The sequence below is a fragment of the Neoarius graeffei genome, chromosome 19 (assembly GCF_027579695.1).
Source record: "Neoarius graeffei isolate fNeoGra1 chromosome 19, fNeoGra1.pri, whole genome shotgun sequence".
NCBI lineage: Eukaryota > Metazoa > Chordata > Actinopteri > Siluriformes > Ariidae > Neoarius > Neoarius graeffei.
Window position 1 is genome coordinate 65290490 of NC_083587.1, and position 24777 is coordinate 65315266.

Below are 24777 nucleotides of genomic sequence, written 5' to 3' on the forward strand. Positions count from 1 at the left end.
ACTGACAAAGAACTGGCTCTGGGGCCAGAAAAACCGGTTCCAGGCTAGCACCAACTCTCTGCTGGGCCAGAGGAAAGAACCGCTTACGTCAGCGGGGGGCGGAGTTGTTAAGACCAACAACAATAACAAGACCGCGAAAGATCGCCATTTTTAAGCGACGAGAAGCAGCAACTGTACAAACGCGAAGTCATCCATTATTATTATTATTGTTGTTGCTGCTGCTTCTTCCATGTTGTTTTTGCTTTGATATTCGCGCCAAGGTTTATGTAAACGTAGCGCCGTAACTGATGTATACAGCGATGTAACTGACGTATACAGCGACGTAATGACGTGGCTCCGCTTAGCACCGCGAGCGATGGAAAAGCAAACTGGTTCTCAGCTGGCTCGCAAGTTGAATGAGTTGTGAACCAGCACCAGCACTGGCCCCGAACCAGCCCTGGAACTTATTTGGTGGAAAAGGGGTATTGGAGGGACCTATTTCAGAACCAATCTGGCAAAAAATTATCCAGAGAATTTATTCCTCTTCTGTATGTCTAAGACACGCAGTGGTACAGTTCAAGATCGTACATCGTCTTCATTGGTCCAAGGATAGATTATCTAAATTCGAGTCAGATTTGGATCCTACCTGTGACCGATGTAAACAAGTCCCGGCCACACTGTTGCATATGTTTTGGACCTGTCCAAAGTTGTCCAGATTTTGGCTATCTGTTTTCGGGGCCTTCTCTAAAATATGTGGGAAAACGATACACCCATCCCCCTTAATTTCATTGTTTGGTGTGGCTCCAGTGGGCGTTTCTCTTAGTAGGTGTAATGTTAATATGATTGCCTTTTGTTCTTTGTTGGCCAGAAGACTTATTCTTTCTAAATGGAAAAACTCTCAGCCTCCAACATACGGGCATTGGATTAGAGAGGTAATGTGTCATATCCATCTAGAAAAAAAAAAATCAGATCTACCGTTAGAGGATCTGTTGGGAAATTCTATTCTACCTGGCAACCATTCATATCCTTTGTTGAAAGCATGGCAGCTACCAACTTAACTGTGTAACGTGCTAACTGTGTACAACAGAAACGTGACCCTGGGAAACTGCTGTTAAGAGGGAAGGAAAGTTTGTTTGTAAAATGTCTTAATTTTTACAAGTGTGTGTGTGTGTGTATAGGGTTTTGTGTTGTGTGGGTATGTGTGTTTAGGTTTTGTTTGTGTTTGTACTATTATGTGTAATTGGAAAACAATAAAAAGACTCTGGTCAAAAAAAAAAACAGGCACAGAGGGAAAATATAATTTATGGAATATATTAATTTGGTAACACAATTTCCACAAGAACGAATAAAAAAAACTGGAATAATAATAGAATAATAAACCCTTGCAAAGAGTTGTCGTTAGCTATAAATGAGCTAAGGGATATTTTAGGTACACTGAGGTAAAAATATGATGTTTTATATGTACAGTGGGGCAAAAAAGTATTTAGTCAGCCACCAGTTGTGCAAGTTCTCCCACTTAAAAAGATGAGAGAGGCCTGTAATTTTCATCATAGGTACACTTCAACTATGAGAGACAGAATGGGGGGAAAGAATCCAGGAAATCACATTGTAGGATTTTTAAAGAATTTATTTGCAAATTATGGTGGAAAATGAGTATTTGGTCAATAACAAAAGTTCATCTCAATACTTTGTTATATACCCTTTGTTGGCCATGACAGAGGTCAAACGTTTTCTGTAAGTCTTCACAAGGTTTTCACACACTGTTGCTGGTATTTTGGCCCATTCCTCCATGCAGATCTCCTCTAGAGCAGTGATGTTTTGGGGCTGTCGCTGGGCAACACGGACTTTCAACTCCCTCCAAAGATTTTCTATGGGGTTGAGATCTGGAGACTGGCTAGGCCACTCCAGGACCTTGAAATGCTTCTTACGAAGCCGCTCCTTCGTTGCCCGGGCGGTGTGTTTGGGATCATTGTCATGCTGAAAGACCCAGCCACGTTTCATCTTCAATGCCCTTGCTGATGGAAGGAGGTTTTCACTCAAAATCTCACGATACATGGCCCCATTCATTCTTTCCTTTACACGGATCAGTCGTCCTGGTCCCTTTGCAGAAAAACAGCCCCAAAGCATGATGTTTCCACCCCCATGCTTCACAGTAGGTATGGTGTTCTTTGGATGCGACTCAGCATTCTTTCTCCTCCAAACATGACAAGTTGAGTTTTTACCAAAAAGTTCTATTTTGGTTTCATCTGACCATATGACATTCTCCCAATCCTCTTCTGGATCATCCAAATGCTCTCTAGCAAACTTCAGACAGGCCTGGACATGTACTGGCTTAAGCAGGGGGACACATCTGGCACTGCAGGATTTGAGTCCCTGGCGGCGTAGTGCGTTACTGATGGTAGCCTTTGTTACTTTGGTTCCAGCTCTCTGCAGGTCATTCACTAGGTCCCCCCGTGTGGTTCTGGGATTTTTGCTCACCGTTCTTGTGATCATTTTGACCCCACGGGGTGAGATCTTGCGTGGAGCCCCAGATCGAGGGAGATTATCAGTGGTCTTGTATGTCTTCCATTTTCTAATAATTGCTCCCAGAGTTGATTTCTTCACACCAAGCTGCTTACCTATTGCAGATTCAGTCTTCCCAGCCTGGTGCAGGTCTACAATTTTGTTTCTGGTGTCCTTTGACAGCTCTTTGGTCTTGGCCATAGTGGAGTTTGGAGTGTGACTGTTTGAGGTTGTGGACAGGTGTCTTTTATACTGATAACGAGTTCAAACAGGTGCCATTAATACAGGTAACGAGTGGAGGACAGAGGAGCCTCTTAAAGAAGTTGTTACAGGTCTGTGAGAGCCAGAAATCTTGCTTGTTTGTAGGTGACCAAATACTTATTTTACCGAAGAATTTACCAATTAATTCATTAAAAATCCTACAATGTGATTTCCTGGATTCTTTCCCCCCATTCTGTCTCTCATAGTTGAAGTGTACCTATGATGAAAATTACAGGCCTCTCTCATCTTTTTAAGTTGGAGAACTTGCACAATTGGTGGCTGACTAAATACTTTTTTGCCCCACTGTATAGTTGTTGTCACTTATCATCTTCACCTTCTTTTCCAGCTGTTATATTGAAAATTAAATGACTGCATTGCATTATAGGAAGCGGTACACTAAAAGTTAGCTGTGATGACCTGCATTATTATGCTTTCCATTGAAAATTTTCAACCGGAGGAATTTATTCGAGGTGCACGGTACCTGTTTAGCAAAATAATATCTCAGCTTTGTGTTCTAAACTTCATACTGACTTTCTAATTTGTCAGAATAGTACAACACCTGTAGCACAGGCCTTTTAACAAGTGGGGATACCAAGCTAGCTAAGCATCTAACTATCACAGAGAGAGATTATCAGCTTGGCATAATTTTTTTAAAAGTTCTGACTAAATCTCAAACTGCATGGTCCTTATGGACATATGGTCCTGTATTTAGTTTTTATTTATTTTAAGTTTTAATATCTTGTGTTTTGTGTACAGAGATGATGGGAATCAAGACAGCAATCTGCGTGTAGGTCTTCTTGTGATCATCTTCTTTTTCTCAGTCATTAGTGTCCTTGCCTTCCCAAATGGTAAGAACCTTCCACTGTGGAAATATCTAGTTCATGCTCTAAATAAGCATTTTTCAAGTTTGGAAGTATGATTCCTGCTTTCTTCCTGCACAGGTCCGTTCACAAGGCCACACCCAGCAATATGGCGGATAGTGTTTGGTAAGCAGCCTTGCTTTATTAGTCCCTCCTGGCTGGCTCGCCTTATTTTTTTGGATCGGAGCAGTATGTGTTGAAATGTCATGTGATCATTTTATTGTACGTTATCCAAACTGTACTCTTAAGTTCAGTTCTCTAACATAAGCCTGAGCTACAGATCTCCTAGATGTAGTTATTAAGAAGAACAACAACAACTTTATTCATCACATGCTTGTGAAATTCCTCTCTGCATTGAACCCATCTGAAGCAGTGAACACACACATGCGCACACACACACACACACACACACACACACACGTGAGCAGTTGGGAGTTCGGTGCCTCGCTGAAGGGCACCTCAGCCCAAAGCCGTCCCATATTAACCTAACCGCGTGTCTTTGGACTGTGGGGGAAACCGGAGCACCCGGAGGAAACCCATGTGGACACGGGGAGAACATGCAAACTCCACACAGAAAGGTCCTCGCCGGCCACTGGGCTCGAACCCAGACCCTTCTTGCTGTGAGGCGACCGTGCTAACCACTACACCACCGTGCTGCCCACGGTGCTCCAGTGTGAAATAATCACCTGGTCTTCTGATTGGCTGATAGGTTTGAGCGTGCTCTACTTCCTGTTCCTGGTCTTCATCATCTTCCTGAACTGGGAGCAGGTGAAGGGACTCATGTACTGGCTGGACCCAAACCTCCGCTATGCCAAGCGGGAAGCTGACATCATGGTATTGTTTGTGTGTTGTTGTAATTTCACCAATAAGTGTTTTACATAAAAGTAAAATTTAAAAGAGTATGAGACATTTATTCAGATATATGGTACCATTATGTAATATATATTTACTTGTTTCTTTTCTCCCTTTTATCCCTCCTGGCTGGCTCGCTGTGGTTTTTTTTTTTTTTTTTAAATCAGGAGTATGCCGTGAACTGTCATGTGATCACGTGGGAGCGAATCCTGAGTCATTTTGACATCTTCGCATTCAGCCATTTCTGGGGTTGGGGCATGAAGGCCCTGCTGATCCGCAGCTACGGTCTCTGCTGGACCATCAGCATTACGTGGGAGCTCACTGAGGTACAACGCCCCCAAAAACCCTTGAATGACTGTGCTGTGATAAATTGAGTCTTGCAGTGCATTCTGCAGAGTTAGGCATCCAAGATGTTCTTTTTAGCTCCTCTGAAGACCGAGAGCTCCTTTTCGGAAATACCTAAGCTGACACGAAACCAAAGAAAGAACCGCATGTTTAATTTTTAGAGATTTTATCAGCACTTTATTAATTGATACCAAAGACCGTCATAAAAATTGTACCTACTGCCGCAGTACAGATGTGAGTAGGGAGCCAAACTCTCGTGGTTACCGGAGGACCAGACCCCACTGTAACCCTTGCTCTGTAATAGGCGAGAGGCCGAGGGCTGTAGGAACGGAGATCGGCGCCACCCGATGTGCCTTGTGGCACAGGAAGCACTTGGATTTGATCATCAATTGGTAAAACTGTTTCAGTTAATTATTAATCTCGTGTCAGGTTAAATGTAGCAGGCCATACAGGCCTAGACATTAAGCATTTACCACTGGTGGCCCACTGGGCCAGTGGAATTGAAAAGTTACTGGCCCAAATGGAAAATGTGGTGGCCCGAATGCGCGCGGTACCCGAACCACGGCTGCCGCAGGCAGTCACTGCAAGCAGCGCAGGCGCTTGCACAAAGAGCGGGGTCTGGGGGCCCTCCCCCAGAAAATTTTGATTTTTCAATTCATATTCGTGCATTCTGGTAGTCTGGTTAACACCAGACCATATCACAAGTGAAATATGGTCTGGAATCCGCCTACTGAATTTCTCGTAGGGGAGGTGTGGTTTACGATTGTCAACGGCCGTTTATTGGACGTTGCGAATGTCTATCATTTGGCGTATACGTAGCCCATGGCCAATCATGGCAGTTGTACCCGGTGACGTAGTTAAGAGCGACGAAGAGGTGAAGAAAGACTGAAACGCCAAACGCTGTTCTTTTTTTAAAACAAACTTTCGCTCTAAACTCTTCAGAACAGTGTCTAAAGCTTGATCGAAAGTTTGGTTCGTATCGCTCGCTGCCATGTTAAATGTGATCCGTAAACAGTCCCAAATAAACGACAAGCTTCCGTTTGTCGAGTAGTACGCGTCACCGTCTTTCCACCCCTCCCCACTCTCTGATTGGCTCCCTAACTCAGGCGAGCCTTTAGACCATAGTTTCCATGCTGTCTTTTCAGATCGGAACGATTGTGCAAAGCAGCATGGGATTTCCCAGGCTAGCATTCTGGTGCATTTTAAGGTGAAAATAAGATTATTCATATTTTGCTAACATTATTATATCTTTATTGTTTGTTCACATTTATATTTTATTGTTTGCATTTCTTGTTCTATCAATTTCTTAGTTACATTTAAAAATTAGGATGCAGTGCTGCAGCACAGCAACCTATGGGCTCCCCTAGGGGAGCCCATAGGTTGCAGTGCAAAGCACTGCAACTATTGTTCTTCTACGTATTTCTTCTTCTTCTTCTTCTTCTTCTTATTCCTACGCAAATTTTGATTTCGAATAACTCAATAACCGTACGTCGCACACAGACAAACAATACATCAAAACGTGCGGCTCGATCGGACTCGCTATGCTATTACTTTTCTCTACAGTTTACGATTTTTTCGCGACGTAGTCGCGAAAAAATCGCCCCAAAAAACCCCATTCATTTCTATGGAATTAATTGAAAAAAAAGCACTTTTTCAACGTTTTTCAAACATCCGCTGCTCTGGCATGCTTTCACCTAGAGACGTGATTCAACCTCTAAAACGTAGGAAAACTTCTCCTCTGTGGATCTGGCATTAAACTTTTCTGCTAGGTTCTACACTTTCGGATCAGTCCCGGCTCAACCGCCATGTGGTTTCTGGGAGAAAATCCGGCTTTTGAATGGGTGTCTATTGCGTTACACACCAGTGAAGGTCATTATCTTAGAGTGTAGACAGTTTGAAAAAAAAGGTCAAACTTTCTCGCTTAAACTCTGTTTTCAGCCACAAATTTCACTCTACAGACATGATTTTCTCAAAAGTAGTAGGAAATCTTGTCCTGATTCACACAATGTGTCTACCTAAACGATAGGATTTACGGTTTTTGAATGACAAGCCTCAAAGTGAGGAGAGCACAGGTGAGCGGCCTCATTGACTCCCAGTATAAACGTTGCTGAAAAGTCACTCGTTTTTAACTCCCTGTAGCGTCCTCATTTTTAACAATACAAACAAAAAAATACATCATTTTATTCAGGAGACCCTTCTAGCGCTCACTGTGAAAGAATTTTGTGAATAGCTGCTTCCGTTGTCGAGTTATTTGTCATTGTTCGAGGCCTGGTCCATAGCAATTTACAGCAGACACCTGACATAATCTTGTGTGTGTTTCTTAACTCTCCTGTTCAGGCCCATCACCATGCCAATTGGGGCCAGTGACGGGGCAGAGGGAAAAGCTGTCTCAAGAACACACACATCATGCTCAAAATTTCAAACTTAAACTGTTTTCAGCCACAAATTTCACACTACAGACATAATTTTCTCAAAAGTAGTAGTCACACTTGTCCCAAAAAAAACCCATTCATTTCTATGGAATTAATTGGAAAAAAAGCACTTTTTCAACGTTTTTCAAACGTCCGCTGCTCTGGCATGCTTTAACCTAGAGACGTGATTCAAACTCTAAAACGTAGGAAAACTTCTCCTCTGTGGATCTGGCATTCAACTTTTCTGCAAGGTTCTACACTTTCGGATCAGGCCCGGCTCAAACACGATGTGAGTTCTGGGAGAAAATCCGGCTTTTGAATGGGTGTCTATTGCGTTACACACCAGTGATGGTCGTTAATCTTAGAGTGTAGGCGGCTTCAAAAAAAAGCTCAAACTTTCTCGCTTAAACCGTGTTTTCAGCCACAAATTTCACTCTACAGACATGATTTTCTCAAAAGTAGTAGGAAAACTTGTCCTGATTCACACAATGTGTCTACCTAAACGATAGGATTTACGGTTTTCGAATGACAAGCCTCAAAGTGAAGAGAGCACAGGTGAGCGGCCTCATTGACTCCCAGTATAAACGTTGCTGAAAAGTCACTCGTTTTTAACTCCCTGTAGCGTCCTCATTTTTAACAATACAAACAAAAAAATACATCATTTTATTCAGGAGACCCTTCTAGCGCTCACTGTGAAAGAATTTTGTGAATAGCTGCTTCCGTTGTCGAGTTATTTGTCATTGTTCGAGGCCTGGTCCTTCATAAAAAAAACAGTAGAAAACTCCAGCCCTTGTGTGTCAGCCTCACCTTAGCCGCCCACATTATTAGGAACACTTCTGTTCGTACATACAAACTACAAACACTCTTCTTAGAGTTTAGAGTTTATTTTATTTTTAAACCGTGTTTTCAGCCACAAATTTCACTCTACAGACATGATTTTCTCAAAAGTAGTAGGAAAACTTGTCCTGATTCACACAATGTGTCTACCTAAACGATAGGATTTACGGTTTTTGAATGACAAGCCTCAAAGTGAGGAGAGCACAGGTGAGCGGCCTCATTGACTCCCATTATAAACGTTGCTGAAAAGTCACTCGTTTTTAACTCCCTGTAGCGTCCTCATTTTTAACAATACAGACAAAAAAATTACATCAGTCTATTCAGGAGACCCTTCTAGCGCTCAGTGTGAAAGAATTTTGTGAATAGCTGCTTCCGTTGTCGAGTTATTTGTCATTGTTCGAGGCCTGGTCCTTCATAAAAAAAACAGTAGAAAACTCCAGCCCTTGTGTGTCAGCCTCACCTTAGCCGCCCACTTTATTAGGAACACTTCTGTTCGTACATACAAACTACAAACACTCTTTTTAGAGTTTAGAGTTTATTTTATTTTTAAAAGGGACAGTGCACAAATTAAACATTATCCTTGTGGTAAGGACAGATGTCTGTCCCAGGTTATAGCGGTACATGCTAATTTCCGCCTGTAGTCACTTTGTTTATACTGTTGAATAGCTCTTCTTCATGACGGCTGCTGTCTCAAGCACACACATAATCATTGCATTGAAACATCATTGCGGGTCGCACATTCACGGCCAGCGAACATGCGTGACCGAATTGCTTCGCGCACTGCATCCTCTCACAATTTCCCCCGGGGAATTGTCCGGTCTAGTTAGGATGCAGTGCTGCAGCACAGCAACCTATGGGCTCCCCTAGGGGAGCCCATAGGTTGCAGTGCAAAGCACTGCAACTATTGTTCTTCTACGTATTTCTTCTTCTTCTTCTTCTTCTTCTTCCTCCTACGCAAATTTTGATTTCGAATAACTCAATAACCGTACGTCGCACACAGACAAACAATATATCAAAACGTGCGGCTCGATCGGACTCGCTATGCTATTACTTTTCTCTATAGAATACGATTTTTTCGCGACGTAGTCGCGAAAAAATCGCCCCAAAAAACCCCATTCATTTCTATGGAATTAATTGAAAAAAAAGCACTTTTTCAATGTTTTTCAAACATCCACTGCTCTGGCATGCTTTCACCTAGAGACATGATTCAAACTCTAAAACGTAGGAAAACTTCTCCTCTGTGGATCTGGCATTCAACTTTTCTGCTAGGTTTTACACTTTCGGATCAGGCCCGGTTCAAACGCCATGTGGTTTCTGGGAGAAAATCCGGCTTTTGAATGGGTGTCTATTGCGTTACACACCAGTGAGGGTCGTTAAACTTAGAGTGTAGGCGGCTTCAAAAAAAAGCTCAAACTTTCTCGCTTAAACCGTGTTTTCAGCCACAAATTTCACTCTACAGACATGATTTTCTCAAAAGTAGTAGGAAAACTTGTCCTGATTCACACAATGTGTCTACCTAAACGATAGGATTTACGGTTTTCGAATGACAAGCCTCAAAGTGAGGAGAGCACAGGTGAGCGGCCTCATTGACTCCCAGTATAAACGTTGCTGAAAAGTCACTCGTTTTTAACTCCCTGTAGCGTCCTCATTTTTAACAATACAAACAAAAAAATACATCATTTTATTCAGGAGACCCTTCTAGCGCTCACTGTGAAAGAATTTTGTGAATAGCTGCTTCCGTTGTCGAGTTATTTGTCATTGTTCGAGGTCTGGTCTGTAGTAAAACACAGCCCAAAATTCAAGACCTTGTGTGTTTTAGCTCATTGACATGCATTATAAACGGGATAGAAAAGTCACTCGTTTTTAAATCGCTCTAGTGTCGTTATTTTTAAGAGTGCAAACAAAAAAATACATAATTTTATTCAGGAGACCCTTCTAGCGCTCACTGTGAAAGAATTTTGTGAATAGCTGCTTCCGTTGTCGAGTTATTTGTCATTGTTCGAGGTCTGGTCTGTAGTAAAACACAGCACAATATTCAAGACCTTGTGTTTCTTAGCTCATTGACTCACATTATAAACGTGAGTGAAAAGTCACTCGTTTTTAAATCGCTCTAGTGTCGTTATTTTTAAGAGTACAAACAAAAAAATACATCATTTTATTCAGGAGACCCTTCTAGCGCTCAGTGTGAAAGAATTTTGTGAATAGCTGCTTCCGTTGTCGAGTTATTTGTCATTGTTCGAGGCCTGGTCCTTCATAAAAAAAACAGTAGAAAACTCCAGCCCTTGTGTGTCAGCCTCACCTTAGCCGCCCACTTTATTAGGAACACTTCTGTTCGTACATACAAACTACAAACACTCTTCTTAGTGTTTAGAGTTTATTTTATTTTTAAACCGTGTTTTCAGCCACAAATTTCACTCTACAGACATGATTTTCTCAAAAGTAGTAGGAAAACTTGTCCTGATTCACTCAATGTGTCTACCTAAATGATAGGATTTACGGTTTTTGAATGACAAGCCTCAAAGTGAGGAGAGCACAGGTGAGCGGCCTCATTGACTCCCAGTATAAACGTTGCTGAAAAGTCACTCGTTTTTAACTCCCTGTAGCGTCCTCATTTTTAACAATACAAACAAAAAAAATACATCATTTTATTCAGGAGACCCTTCTAGCGCTCACTGTGAAAGAATTTTGTGAATAGCTGCTTCCGTTGTCGAGTTATTTGTCATTGTTCGAGGCCTGGTCCTTCATAAAAAAAACAGTAGAAAACTCCAGCCCTTGTGTGTCAGCCTCACCTTAGCCGCCCACTTTATTAGGAACACTTCTGTTCGTACATACAAACTACAAACACTCTTCTTAGAGTTTAGAGTTTATTTTATTTTTAAAAGGGACAGTGCACAAATTAAACATTATCCTTGTGGTAAGGACAGATGTCTGTCCCAGGTTATAGCAGTACATGCTAATTTCCGCCTGTAGTCACTTTGGTCATGCTCTTGAATAGGTCTTCTTCATGATGGCTGCTGTCTCGAGCACACACACGATCATTGCATTGAAACATCATTGCGGGTCACACGTTCACGGCCAGCGAACATGCGTGAGCGAATTGCTTCGTGCACTGCATCCTCTCACAATTTCCCCCGGGGAATTGTCCGGTCTAGTTAGGATGCAGTGCTGCAGCACAGCAACCTATGGGCTCCCCTAGGGGAGCCCATAGGTTGCAGTGCAAAGCACTGCAACTATTGTTCTTCTACGTATTTCTTCTTCTTCTTCTTCTTCTTATTATTCCTACGCAAATTTTGATTTCGAATAACTCAATAACCGTACGTCGCACACAGACAAGCAATATATCAAAACGTGCGGCTCGATCGGACTCGCTATGCTATTACTTTTCTCTATAGAATAAGATTTTTTCGCGACGTAGTCGCGAAAAAATCGCCCCAAAAAACCCCATTCATTTCTATGGAATTAATTGAAAAAAAAGCACTTTTTCAACGTTTTTCAAACATCCGCTGCTCTGGCATGCTTTCACCTAGAGACATGATTCAAACTCTAAAACGTAGGAAAACTTCTCCTCTGTGGATCTGGCATTCAACTTTTCTGCTAGGTTTTACACTTTCGGATCAGGCCCGGTTCAAACGCCATGTGGTTTCTGGGAGAAAATCCGGCTTTTGAATGGGTGTCTATTGCGTTACACACCAGTGAGGGTCGTTAATCTTAGAGTGTAGGCGGCTTCAAAAAAAAGCTCAAACTTTCTCGCTTAAACCGTGTTTTCTGCCACAAATTTCACTCTACAGACATGATTTTCTCAAAAGTAGTAGGAAAACTTGTCCTGATTCACACAATGTGTCTACCTAAACGATAGGATTTACGGTTTTCGAATGACAAGCCTCAAAGTGAGGAGAGCACAGGTGAGCGGCCTCATTGACTCCCAGTATAAACGTTGCTGAAAAGTCACTCGTTTTTAACTCCCTGTAGCGTCCTCATTTTTAACAATACAAACAAAAAAATACATCATTTTATTCAGGAGACCCTTCTAGCGCTCACTGTGAAAGAATTTTGTGAATAGCTGCTTCCGTTGTCGAGTTATTTGTCATTGTTCGAGGCCTGGTCCTTCATAAAAAAAACAGTAGAAAACTCCAGCCCTTGTGTGTCAGCCTCACCTTAGCCGCCCACTTTATTAGGAACACTTCTGTTCGTACATACAAACTACAAACACTCTTCTTAGAGTTTAGAGTTTATTTTATTTTTAAACCGTGTTTTCAGCCACAAATTTCACTCTACAGACATGATTTTCTCAAAAGTAGTAGGAAAACTTGTCCTGATTCACACAATGTGTCTACCTAAACGATAGGATTTACGGTTTTTGAATGACAAGCCTCAAAGCGAGGAGAGCACAGGTGAGCGGCCTCATTGACTCCCAGTATAAACGTTGCTGAAAAGTCACTCGTTTTTAACTCCCTGTAGCGTCCTCATTTTTAACAATACAAACAAAAAAATACATCATTTTATTCAGGAGACCCTTCTAGCGCTCACTGTGAAAGAATTTTGTGAATAGCTGCTTCCGTTGTCGAGTTATTTGTCATTGTTCGAGGCCTGGTCCATAGCAATTTACAGCAGACACCTGACATAATCTTGTGTGTGTTTCTTAACTCTCCTGTTCAGGCCCATCACCATGCCAATTGGGGCCAGTGACGGGGCAGAGGGAAAAGCTGTCTCAAGAACACACACATCATGCTCAAAATTTCAAACTTAAACTGTTTTCAGCCACAAATTTCACACTACAGACATAATTTTCTCAAAAGTAGTAGTCACACTTGTCCCAAAAAAAACCCATTCATTTCTATGGAATTAATTGGAAAAAAAAGCACTTTTTCAAACATCCACTGCTCTGAGAAACTGAGAGGAGGGCAGCCGACAGGCCTCACCTTAGCCGCCCACTTTATTAGGAACACTTCTGTTCGTACATACAACCTACAAACACTCTTCTTAGAGTTTAGAGTTTATTTTATTTTTAAAAGGGACAGTGCACAAATTAAACATTATCCTTGTGGTAAGGACAGATGTCTGTCCCAGGTTATAGCAGTACATGCTAATTTCCGCCTGTAGTGACTTTGGTTATAGTCTTGAATAGCTCTTCTTCATGACGGCTGCTGTCTCAAGCACACACATAATCATTGCATTGAAACATCATTGCGGGTCACACATTCACGGCCGGTGAACATGCGTGACCGAATTGCTTCGCGCACTGCATCCTCTCACAATTTCCCCCGGGGAATTGTCCGGTCTAGTGTTATATTTGTTACTCTTCCTACGCAAATTTCGATTTCGATTAACTCAATAACCGTACGTTGCACACAGACAAACAATATATCAAAACGTGCGGCTCGATCGGACTCGCTATGCTATTACTTTTCTCTATAGAAAACGATTTTTTCGCGACGTAGTCGAAAAACCCCCCATTCATTTCTATGGAATTAATTGAAAAAAAGCACTTTTTCAACGTTTTTCAAACGTCCGCTGCTCTGGCATGCTTTAACCTAGAGACGTGATTCAAACTCTAAAACGTAGGAAAACTTCTCCTCTGTGGATCTGGCATTCAACTTTTCTGCTAGGTTCTACACTTTTGGATCAGTCCCGGCTCAAACGCCATGTGGGTTCCGGGAGAAAATCCGGCTTTTGAATGGGTGTCGATTGTGTTACACACCAGTGAAGGTCGTTAAGCTTAGAGTGTAGACAGCTTGGATAAAAAGCTCAAACTTTCTCGCTTAAATTGTGTTTTCATCCACAAATTTCAGTCTACAGACATGATTTTCTCAAAAGTAGTAGGAAAACTTGTCCTGATTCACACAATGTGTCTATCTAAACGATAGGATTTACAATTTTTGAATGAGAAGCCTCAAACTGAGAAGAGGGCAGCCAAATGGCCTCACCTTAGCTGCCCACTTTATTAGGAACACTTCTCTTCGTACATACAAACTACAACCACTCTTCTTAGAGTTTATTTTATTTTTAAAAGGGACAGTGCACAAATTAAACATTATCCTTGTGTTAAGGACAGATGTCTGTCCCAGGTTATAGCAGTACATGCTAATTTCCGCCTGTAGTCACTTTGGTTATACTCTTGAATAGTTCTTCTTCATGACGGCTGCTGTCTCAAGCACACAAACAATCATTGCATTGAACCATCATTGCAGGTCACACGTTCACGGCCAGCAAACATGCGTGAGCGAATTGCTTCGCGCACTGCATCCTCTCACAATTTCCCCCGGGGAATTGTCCGGTCTAGTGTTATATTTGTTACTCTTCCTACGCAAATTTCGATTTCGATTAACTCAATAACCGTACGTTGCACACAGACAAACAATATATCAAAACGTGCGGCTCGATCGGACTCGCTATGCTATTACTTTTCTCTATAGAAAACGATTTTTTCGCGACGTAGTCGCAAAAAAATCGTCCAAAAAAACCCCATTCATTTCTATGGAATTAATTTGAAAAAAAGCACTTTTTCAACGTTTTTCAAACATCCGCTGCTCTGGCATGCTTTCACCTAGAGACGTGATTCAAACTCTAAAACGTAGGAAAACTTCTCCTCTGTGGATCTGGCATTAAACTTTTCTGCTAGGTCTACACTTTCGGATCAGTCCCGGGTCAAACGCCATGTGGTTTCTGGGAGAAAATCCGGCTTTTGAATGGGTGTCTATTGCGTTACACACCAGTGCGCCTCGTTAACTCAGAGTGTAGGCGGCTTCAAAAAAAAGCTCAAACTTTCTCGCTTAAACTGTGTTTTCATCCACAAATTTCACTCTACAGACATGATTTTCTCAAAAGTAGTAGGAAAACTTGTCCTGATTCACACAATGTGTCTACCTAAACGATAGGATTCACGGTTTTTGAATGAGAAGCCTCAAAGTGAGGAGAGCACAGGTGAGCGGCCTCATTGACTCCCAGTATAAACGTTGCTGAAAAGTCACTCGTTTTTAACTCCCTGTAGCGTCCTCATTTTTAACAATACAAACAAAAAAATACATCATTTTATTCAGGAGACCCTTCTAGCGCTCACTGTGAAAGAATTTTGTGAATAGAAGCTTTCGTTGTCGAGTTATTTGTGATTGTTCGAGGCCTACTTCTTAGCAAAACACAGCAGAAACCTGACATAATCTTCTGTGTGTCTCTTAACTCTCCTGTTCAGGCCCGTCACCATGCCGATTGGGGCCAGTGACGGGGCAGAGGGGGGCTGCTGTCTCAAGCACACACACAAATCATGCTCAAAATTTCAAACTTAAACTGTTTTCAGCCACAAATTTCACACTACAGACATAATTTTCTCAAATGTAGTAGTCACACTTGTCCCAAAAAAACCCCATTCATTTCTATGGAATTAATTGGAAAATAAAGCACTTTTTCAAACATCCGCTGCTCTGAGAAACTGAGAAGAGGGCAGCCAACAGGCCTCACCTTAGCCGCCCACTTTATTAGGAACACTTCTGTTCGTACATACAAACTACAAACACTCTTCTTAGAGTTTATTTTATTTTTAAAAGGGACAGTGCACAAATTAAACATTATCGTTGTGGTAAGGACAGATGTCTGTCCCAGGTTAAAGCAGTACATGCTAATTTCCGCCTGTAGTCACTTTGTTCATACTGTTGAATAGCTCTTCTTCATGATGGCTGCTGTCTCAAGCACACACACAATCATTGCATTGAAACGTCATTGCAGGTCACACGTTCACGGCCAGCGAACATGCGTGAGCGAATTGCTTCGCGCACTGCATCCTCTCACAATTTCCCCCGGGGAATTGTCCGGTCTAGTTAGGATGCAGTGCTGCAGCACAGCAACCTATGGGCTCCCCTAGGGGAGCCCATAGGTTGCAGTGCAAAGCACTGCAACTATTGTTCTTCTACGTATTTCTTCTTCTTCTTATTAGGATGCAGTGCTGCAGCACAGCAACCTATGGGCTCCCCTAGGGGAGCCCATAGGTTGCAGTGCAAAGCACTGCAACTATTGTTCTTCTACGTATTTCTTCTTCTTCTTATTATTCCTACGCAAATTTTGATTTCGAATAACTCAATAACCGTACGTCGCACACAGACAAACAATATATCAAAACGTGCGGCTCGATCGGACTCGCTATGCTATTACTTTTCTCTATAGAATACGATTTTTTCGCGACGTAGTCGCGAAAAAATCGCCCCAAAAAACCCCATTCATTTCTATGGAATTAATTGAAAAAAAAGCACTTTTTCAATGTTTTTCAAACATCCACTGCTCTGGCATGCTTTCACCTAGAGACATGATTCAAACTCTAAAACGTAGGAAAACTTCTCCTCTGTGGATCTGGCATTCAACTTTTCTGCTAGGTTTTACACTTTCGGATCAGGCCCGGTTCAAACGCCATGTGGTTTCTGGGAGAAAATCCGGCTTTTGAATGGGTGTCTATTGCGTTACACACCAGTGAGGGTCGTTTAGCTTAGAGTGTAGGCGGCTTCAAAAAAAAGGTCAAACTTTCTCGCTTAAACTCCGTTTTCAGCCACAAATTTCACTCTACAGACATTATTTTCTCAAAAGTAGTAGGAAAACTTGTCCTGATTCACACAATGTGTCTACCTAAACGATAGGATTTACGGTTTTTGAATGACAAGCCTCAAAGTGAGGAGAGCACAGGTGAGCGGCCTCATTGACTCCCAGTATAAACGTTGCTGAAAAGTCACTCGTTTTTAACTCCCTGTAGCGTCCTCATTTTTAACAATACAAACAAAAAAATACATCATTTTATTCAGGAAACCCTTCTAGCGCTCACTGTGAAAGAATTTTGTGAATAGCTGCTTCCGTTGTCGAGTTATTTGTCATTGTTCGAGGCCTGGTCCTTCATAAAAAAAACAGTAGAAAACTCCAGCCCTTGTGTGTCAGCCTCACCTTAGCCGCCCACTTTATTAGGAACACTTCTGTTCGTACATACAAACTACAAACACTCTTCTTAGAGTTTAGAGTTTATTTTATTTTTAAACCGTGTTTTCAGCCACAAATTTCACTCTACAGACATGATTTTCTCAAAAGTAGTAGGAAAACTTGTCCTGATTCACACAATGTGTCTACCTAAACGATAGGATTTACGGTTTTTGAATGACAAGCCTCAAAGCGAGGAGAGCACAGGTGAGCGGCCTCATTGACTCCCAGTATAAACGTTGCTGAAAAGTCACTCGTTTTTAACTCCCTGTAGCGTCCTCATTTTTAACAATACAAACAAAAAAATACATCATTTTATTCAGGAGACCCTTCTAGCGCTCACTGTGAAAGAATTTTGTGAATAGCTGCTTCCGTTGTCGAGTTATTTGTCATTGTTCGAGGCCTGGTCCTTCATAAAAAAAACAGTAGAAAACTCCAGCCCTTGTGTGTCAGCCTCACCTTAGCCGCCCACTTTATTAGGAACACTTCTGTTCGTACATACAAACTACAAACACTCTTCTTAGAGTTTAGAGTTTATTTTATTTTTAAAAGGGACAGTGCACAAATTAAACATTATCCTTGTGGTAAGGACAGATGTCTGTCCCAGGTTATAGCAGTACATGCTAATTTCCGCCTGTAGTCACTTTGGTCATACTCTTGAATAGGTCTTCTTCATGACGGCTGCTGTCTCGAGCACACACACGATCATTGCATTGAAACATCATTGCGGGTCACACATTCACGGCCAGCGAACATGCGTGAGCGAATTGCTTCGCGCACTGCATCCTCTCACAATTTCCCCCGGGGAATTGTCCGGTCTAGTTAGGATGCAGTGCTGCAGCACAGCAACCTATGGGCTCCCCTAGGGGAGCCCATAGGTTGCAGTGCAAAGCACTGCAACTATTGTTCTTCTACGTATTTCTTCTTCTTCTTCTTCTTCTTATTATTCCTACGCAAATTTTGATTTCGAATAACTCAATAACCGTACGTCGCACACAGACAAACAATATATCAAAACGTGCGGCTCGATCGGACTCGCTATGCTATTACTTTTCTCTGTAGAATACGATTTTTTCGCGACGTAGTCGCGAAAAAATCGCCCCAAAAAACCCCATTCATTTCTATGGAATTAATTGAAAAAAAAGCACTTTTTCAATGTTTTTCAAACATCCACTGCTCTGGCATGCTTTCACCTAGAGACATGATTCAAACTCTAAAACGTAGGAAAACTTCTCCTCTGTGGATCTGGCATTCAACTTTTCTGCTAGGTTTTACACTTTCGGATCAGGCCCGGTTCAAACGCCATGTGGTTTCTGGGAGAAAATCCGGCTTTTGAATGGGTGTCTATTGCGTTACACACCAGTGAGGGTCGTTAAACTTAGAGTGTAGGCGGCTTCAAAAAAAAGGTCAAACTTTCTCGCTTAAACTCCGTTTTCAGCCACAAATTTCACTCTACAGACATGATTTTCTCAAAAGTAGTAGGAAAACTTGTCCTGATTCACACAATGTGTCTACCTAAACGATAGGATTTACGGTTTTTGAATGACAAGCCTCAAAGTGAGGAGAGCACAGGTGAGCGGCCTCATTGACTCCCAGTATAAACGTTGCTGAAAAGTCACTCGTTTTTAACTCCCTGTAGCGTCCTCATTTTTAACAATACAAACAAAAAAATACATCATTTTATTCAGGAGACCCTTCTAGCGCTCACTGTGAAAGAATTTTGTGAATAGCTGCTTCCGTTGTCGAGTTATTTGTCATTGTTCGAGGCCTGGTCCTTCATAAAAAAACAGTAGAAAACTCCAGCCCTTGTGTGGCAGCCTCACCTTAGCCGCCCACTTTATTAGGAACACTTCTGTTCGTACATACAAACTACAAACACTCTTCTTAGAGTTTAGAGTTTATTTTATTTTTAAAAGGGACAGTGCACAAATTAAACATTATCCTTGTGTTAAGATCAGATGTCTGTCCCAGGTTATAAAAAAAAAAATCGTCACAAAAAAACCCCATTCATTTCTATGGAATTAATTGAAAAAAAGCACTTTTTCAACGTTTTTCAAACGTCTGCTGCTCTGGCATGCTTTCACCTAGAGACGTGATTCAAACTCTAAAACGTAGGAAAACTTCTCCTCTGTGGATCTGTCATTCAACTTTTCTGCTAGGTTCTACACTTACATGCTCAAAATTTCAAACTTAAACTGTTTTCAGCCACAAATTTCACACTACAGACATAATTTTCTCAGAAGTAGTAGTCACACTTGTCCCAAAAAAAACCCATTAATTTCTATGGAATTAATTGGAAAAAAAAGCACTTTTTCAAACATCCGCTGCTCTGAGAAACTGAGAAGAGGGCAGCCGACAGGCCTCACCTTAGCCGCCCACTTTATTAGGAACACTTCTGTTCGTACATACAAACTACAAACACTCTTCTTAGTGTTTAGAGTTTATTTTATTTTTAAAAGGGACAGTGCACAAATTAAACATTATCCTTGTGGTAAGGACAGATGTCTGTCCCAGGTTATAGCAGTACATGCTAATTTCCGCCTGTAGTCACTTTGTTCATGCTCTTGAATAGGTCTCCTTCATGACGGCTGCTGTCTCAAGCACACACACGATCATTGCATTGAAACATCATTGCTGGTCACACATTCACGGCCGGCAAACATGCATGACCGAATTGCTTCGCGCACTGCATCCTCTCACAATTTCCCCCGGGGAATTGTCCGGTCTAGTTAGGATGCAGTGCTGCAGCACAGCAACCTATGGGCTCCCCTAGGGGAGCCCATAGGTTGCAGTGCAAAGCACTGCAACTATTGTTCTTCTACGTATTTCTTCTTCTTCTTCTTATTATTATTCCTACGCAAATTTTGATTTCGAATAACTCAATAACCGTACGTCGCACACAGACAAACAATACATCAAAACGTGCGGCTCGATCGGACTCGCTATGCTATTACTTTTCTCTACAGTTTACGATTTTTTCGCGACGTAGTCGCGAAAAAATCGCCCCAAAAACCCCCATTCATTTCTATGGAATTAATTGAAAAAAAAGCACTTTTTCAAACATCCGCTGCTCTGGCATGCTTTCACCTAGAGACGTGATTCAAACTCTAAAACGTAGGAAAACTTCTCCTCTGTGGATCTGGCATTAAACTTTTCTGCTAGGTTCTACACTTTCGGATCAGTCCCGGCTCAACCGCCATGTGGTTTCTGGGAGAAAATCCGGCTTTTGAATGGGTGTCTATTGCGTTACACACCAGTGAAGGTCATTATCTTAGAGTGTAGACAGTTTGAAAAAAAAGGTCAAACTTTCTCGCTTAAACTCTGTTTTCAGCCACAAATTTCACTCTACAGACATGATTTTCTCAAAAGTAGTAGGAAAACTTGTCCTGATTCACACAATGTGTCTACCTAAACGATAGGATTTACGGTTTTTGAATGACAAGCCTCAAAGTGAGGAGAGCACAGGTGAGCGGCCTCATTGACTCCCAGTATAAACGTTGCTGAAAAGTCACTCGTTTTTAACTCCCTGTAGCGTCCTCATTTTTAACAATACAAACAAAAAAATACATCATTTTATTCAGGAGACCCTTCTAGCGCTCACTGTGAAAGAATTTTGTGAATAGCTGCTTCCGTTGTCGAGTTATTTGTCATTGTTCGAGGTCTGGTCTGTAGTAAAACACAGCCCAAAATTCAAGACCTTGTGTGTTTTAGCTCATTGACATGCATTATAAACGGGATAGAAAAGTCACTCGTTTTTAAATCGCTCTAGTGTCGTTATTTTTAAGAGTACAAACAAAAAAATACATAATTTTATTCAGGAGACCCTTCTAGCGCTCACTGTGAAAGAATTTTGTGAATAGCTGCTTCCGTTGTCGAGTTATTTGTCATTGTTCGAGGTCTGGTCTGTAGTAAAACACAGCACAATATTCAAGACCTTGTGTTTCTTAGCTCATTGACTCACATTATAAACGTGAGTGAAAAGTCACTCGTTTTTAAATCGCTCTAGTGTCGTTATTTTTAAGAGTACAAACAAAAAAATACATCATTTTATTCAGGAGACCCTTCTAGCGCTCAGTGTGAAAGAATTTTGTGAATAGCTGCTTCCGTTGTCGAGTTATTTGTCATTGTTCGAGGTCTGGTCCGTAGTAAAACACAGCACAATATTCAAGACCTTGTGTGTCTTAGGTCATTGACACACATTATAAACATGAGTGAAAAGTCACTCGTTTTTAAATCGCTCTAGTGTCGTTATTTTAAAGAGTACAAACAAAAAAATACATCATTTTATTCAGGAGACCCTTCTAGCGCTCAGTGTGAAAGAATTTTGTGAATAGCTGCTTCCGTTGTCGAGTTATTTGTCATTGTTCGAGGTCTGGTCCGTAGTAAAACACAGCACAATATTCAAGACCTTGTGTTTCTTAGCTCATTGACTCACATTATAAACGTGAGTGAAAAGTCACTCGTATTTAAATCGCTCTAGTGTCGTTATTTTTAAGAGTACAAACAAAAAATTACATCATTTTATTCAGGAGACCTTTCTAGCGCTCACTGTGAAAGAATTTTGTGAATAGCTGCTTCCGTTGTCGAGTTATTTGTCATTGTTCGAGGCCTGGTCCTTCATAAAAAAAACAGTAGAAAACTCCAGCCCTTGTGTGTCAGCCTCACCTTAGCCGCCCACTTTATTAGGAACACTTCTGTTCGTACATACAAACTACAAACACTCTTCTTAGAGTTTAGAGTTTATTTTATTTTTAAAAGTGACAGTGCACAAATTAAACATTATCCTTGTGTTAAGGACAGATGTCTGTCCCAGGTTATAGCAGTACATGCTAATTTCCGCCTGTAGTCACTTTGGTCATACTCTTGAATAGGTCTTCTTCATGATGGCTGCTGTCTCGAGCACACACACGATCATTGCATTGAAACATCATTGCGGGTCACACGTTCACGGCCAGCAAACATGCGTGAGCGAATTGCTTCGCGCACTGCATCCTCTCACAATTTCCCCCGGGGAATTGTCCGGTCTAGTTAGGATGCAGTGCTGCAGCACAGCAACCTATGGGCTCCCCTAGGGGAGCCCATAGGTTGCAGTGCAAAGCACTGCAACTATTGTTCTTCTACGTATTTCTTCTTCTTCTTATTATTCCTACGCAAATTTTGATTTCGAATAACTCAATAACCGTACGTCGCACACAGACAAACAATATATCAAAACGTGCGGCTCGATCGGACTCGCTATGCTATTACTTTTCTCTATAGAATACGATTTTTTCGCGACGTAGTCGCGAAAAAATCGCCCCAAAAAACCCCATTCATTTCTATGGAATTAATTGAAAAAAAAGCACTTTTTCAATGTTTTTCAAACATCCACTGCTCTGGCATGCTTTCACCTAGAGACATGATTCAAACTCTAAAACGTAGGAAAACTTCTCCTCTGTGGATCTGGCATTCAACTTTTCTGCTAGGTTTTACACTTTCGGATCAGGCCCGGTTCAAACGCCATGTGGTTTCTGGGAGAAAATCCGGCTTTTGAATGGGTGTCTATTGCGTTACACACCAGTGAGGGTCGTTAAACTTAGAGTGTAGGCGGCTTCAAAAAAAAGGTCAAACTTTCTCGCTTAAACTCCGTTTTCAGCCACAAATTTCACTCTACAGACATTATTTTCTCAAAAGTAGTAGGAAAACTTGTCCTGATTCACACAATGTGTCTACCTAAACGGTAGGATTTACGGTTTTTGAATGACAAGCCTCAAAGTGAGGAGAGCACAGGTGAGCAGCCTCATTGACTCCCAGTATAAATGTTGCTGAAAAGTCACTCGTTTTTAACTCCCTGTAGCGTCCTCATTTTTAACAATACAAACCAAAAAATACATCATTTTATTCAGGAGACCCTTCTAGCGCTCACTGTGAAAGAATTTTGTGAATAGCTGCTTCCGTTGTCGAGTTATTTGTCATTGTTCGAGGCCTGGTCCTTCATAAAAAAACAGTAGAAAACTCCAGCCCTTGATGTGTCAGCCTCACCTTAGCCGCCCACTTTATTAGGAACACTTCTGTTCGTACATACAAACTACAAACACTCTTCTTAGAGTTTAGAGTTTATTTTATTTTTAAAAGGGACAGTGCACAAATTAAACATTATCCTTGTGTTAAGGACAGATGTCTGTCCCAGGTTATAGCAGTACATGCAAACAAACAGTACATTACTTTTCTCTATAGAATACGATTTTTTCGCGACATAGTCGTGAAAAAATCGCCCCAAAAAACCCCATTCATTTCTATGGAATTAATTGAAAAAAAAGCACTTTTTCAACGTTTTTCAAACATCCGTTGCTCTGGCATGCTTTCACCTAGAGACATGATTCAAACTCTAAAACGTAGGAAAACTTCTCCTCTGTGGATCTGGCATTCAACTTTTCTGCTAGGTTTTACACTTTCGGATCAGGCCCGGTTCAAACGCCATGTGGTTTCTGGGAGAAAATCCGGCTTTTGAATGGGTGTCTATTGCGTTACACACCAGTGAGGGTCGTTAAGCTTAGAGTGTAGGCGGCTTCAAAAAAAAGCTCAAACTTTCTCGCTTAAACCGTGTTTTCAGCCACAAATTTCACTCTACAGACATGATTTTCTCAAAAGTAGTAGGAAAACTTGTCCTGATTCACACAATGTGTCTACCTAAACGATAGGATTTACGGTTTTTGAATGACAAGCCTCAAAGTGAGGAGAGCACAGGTGAGCGGCCTCATTGACTCCCAGTATAAACGTTGCTGAAAAGTCACTCGTTTTTAACTCCCTGTAGCGTCCTCATTTTTAACAATACAAACAAAAAAATACATCATTTTATTCAGGAAACCCTTCTAGCGCTCACTGTGAAAGAATTTTGTGAATAGCTGCTTCCGTTGTCGAGTTATTTGTCATTGTTCGAGGCCTGGTCCTTCATAAAAAAAACAGTAGAAAACTCCAGCCCTTGTGTGTCAGCCTCACCTTAGCCGCCCACTTTATTAGGAACACTTCTGTTCGTACATACAAACTACAAACACTCTTCTTAGAGTTTAGAGTTTATTTTATTTTTAAAAGGGACAGTGCACAAATTAAACATTACCCTTGTGTTAAGGACAGATGTCTGTCCCAGGTTATAGCAGTACATGCTAATTTCCGCCTGTAGTCACTTTGGTCATACTCTTGAATAGGTCTTCTTCATGATGGCTGCTGTCTCGAGCACACACACGATCATTGCATTGAAACATCATTGCGGGTCACGCGTTCACGGCCAGCGAACATGCGTGAGCGAATTGCTTCGCGCACTGCATCCTCTCACAATTTCCCCCGGGGAATTGTCCGGTCGAGTGTTATATTTGTTACTCTTCCTACACAAATTTTGATTTCGAGTAACACAATAACCGTACGTCGCACACAGACAAACAATGTATCAAAACGTGCGGCTCGATCGGACTCGCTATGCTATTACTTTTCTCTATAGAATACGATTTTTTCGCGACGTAGTCGCGAAAAAATCGTCCAAAAAAACCCCATTCATTTCGATGGAATTAATTGAAAAAAAAGCACTTTTTCAACGTTTTTCAAACATCCGCTGCTCTGGCATGCTTTCACCTAGAGACGTGATTCAAACTCTAAAACGTAGGAAAACTTCTCCTCTGTGGATCTGGCATTCAACTTTTCTGCTAGGTTCTACACTTTCGGATCAGTCCCGGGTCAAACGCCATGTGGTTTCTGGGAAAAAATCCGGCTTTTGAATGGGTGTCTATTGCGTTACACACCAGTGGACCTCGTTA

General features: G+C 41.5%; 1 protein-coding gene across 1 annotated transcript in view; it reads left to right on the plus strand.

Moving 5' to 3' along the window:
- The window catches only part of ptdss1a (phosphatidylserine synthase 1a), a 218765-nt gene that overhangs the window by 24733 nt on the left and 169255 nt on the right, over positions 1-24777 (plus strand). The window contains exons 2-5 of the mRNA XM_060900449.1: positions 3499-3590; positions 3684-3728; positions 4312-4436; positions 4622-4780. Coding sequence (XP_060756432.1) covers positions 3499-3590; positions 3684-3728; positions 4312-4436; positions 4622-4780 — 421 coding nt within the window. The remainder of the gene's footprint in view (positions 1-3498; positions 3591-3683; positions 3729-4311; positions 4437-4621; positions 4781-24777) is intronic.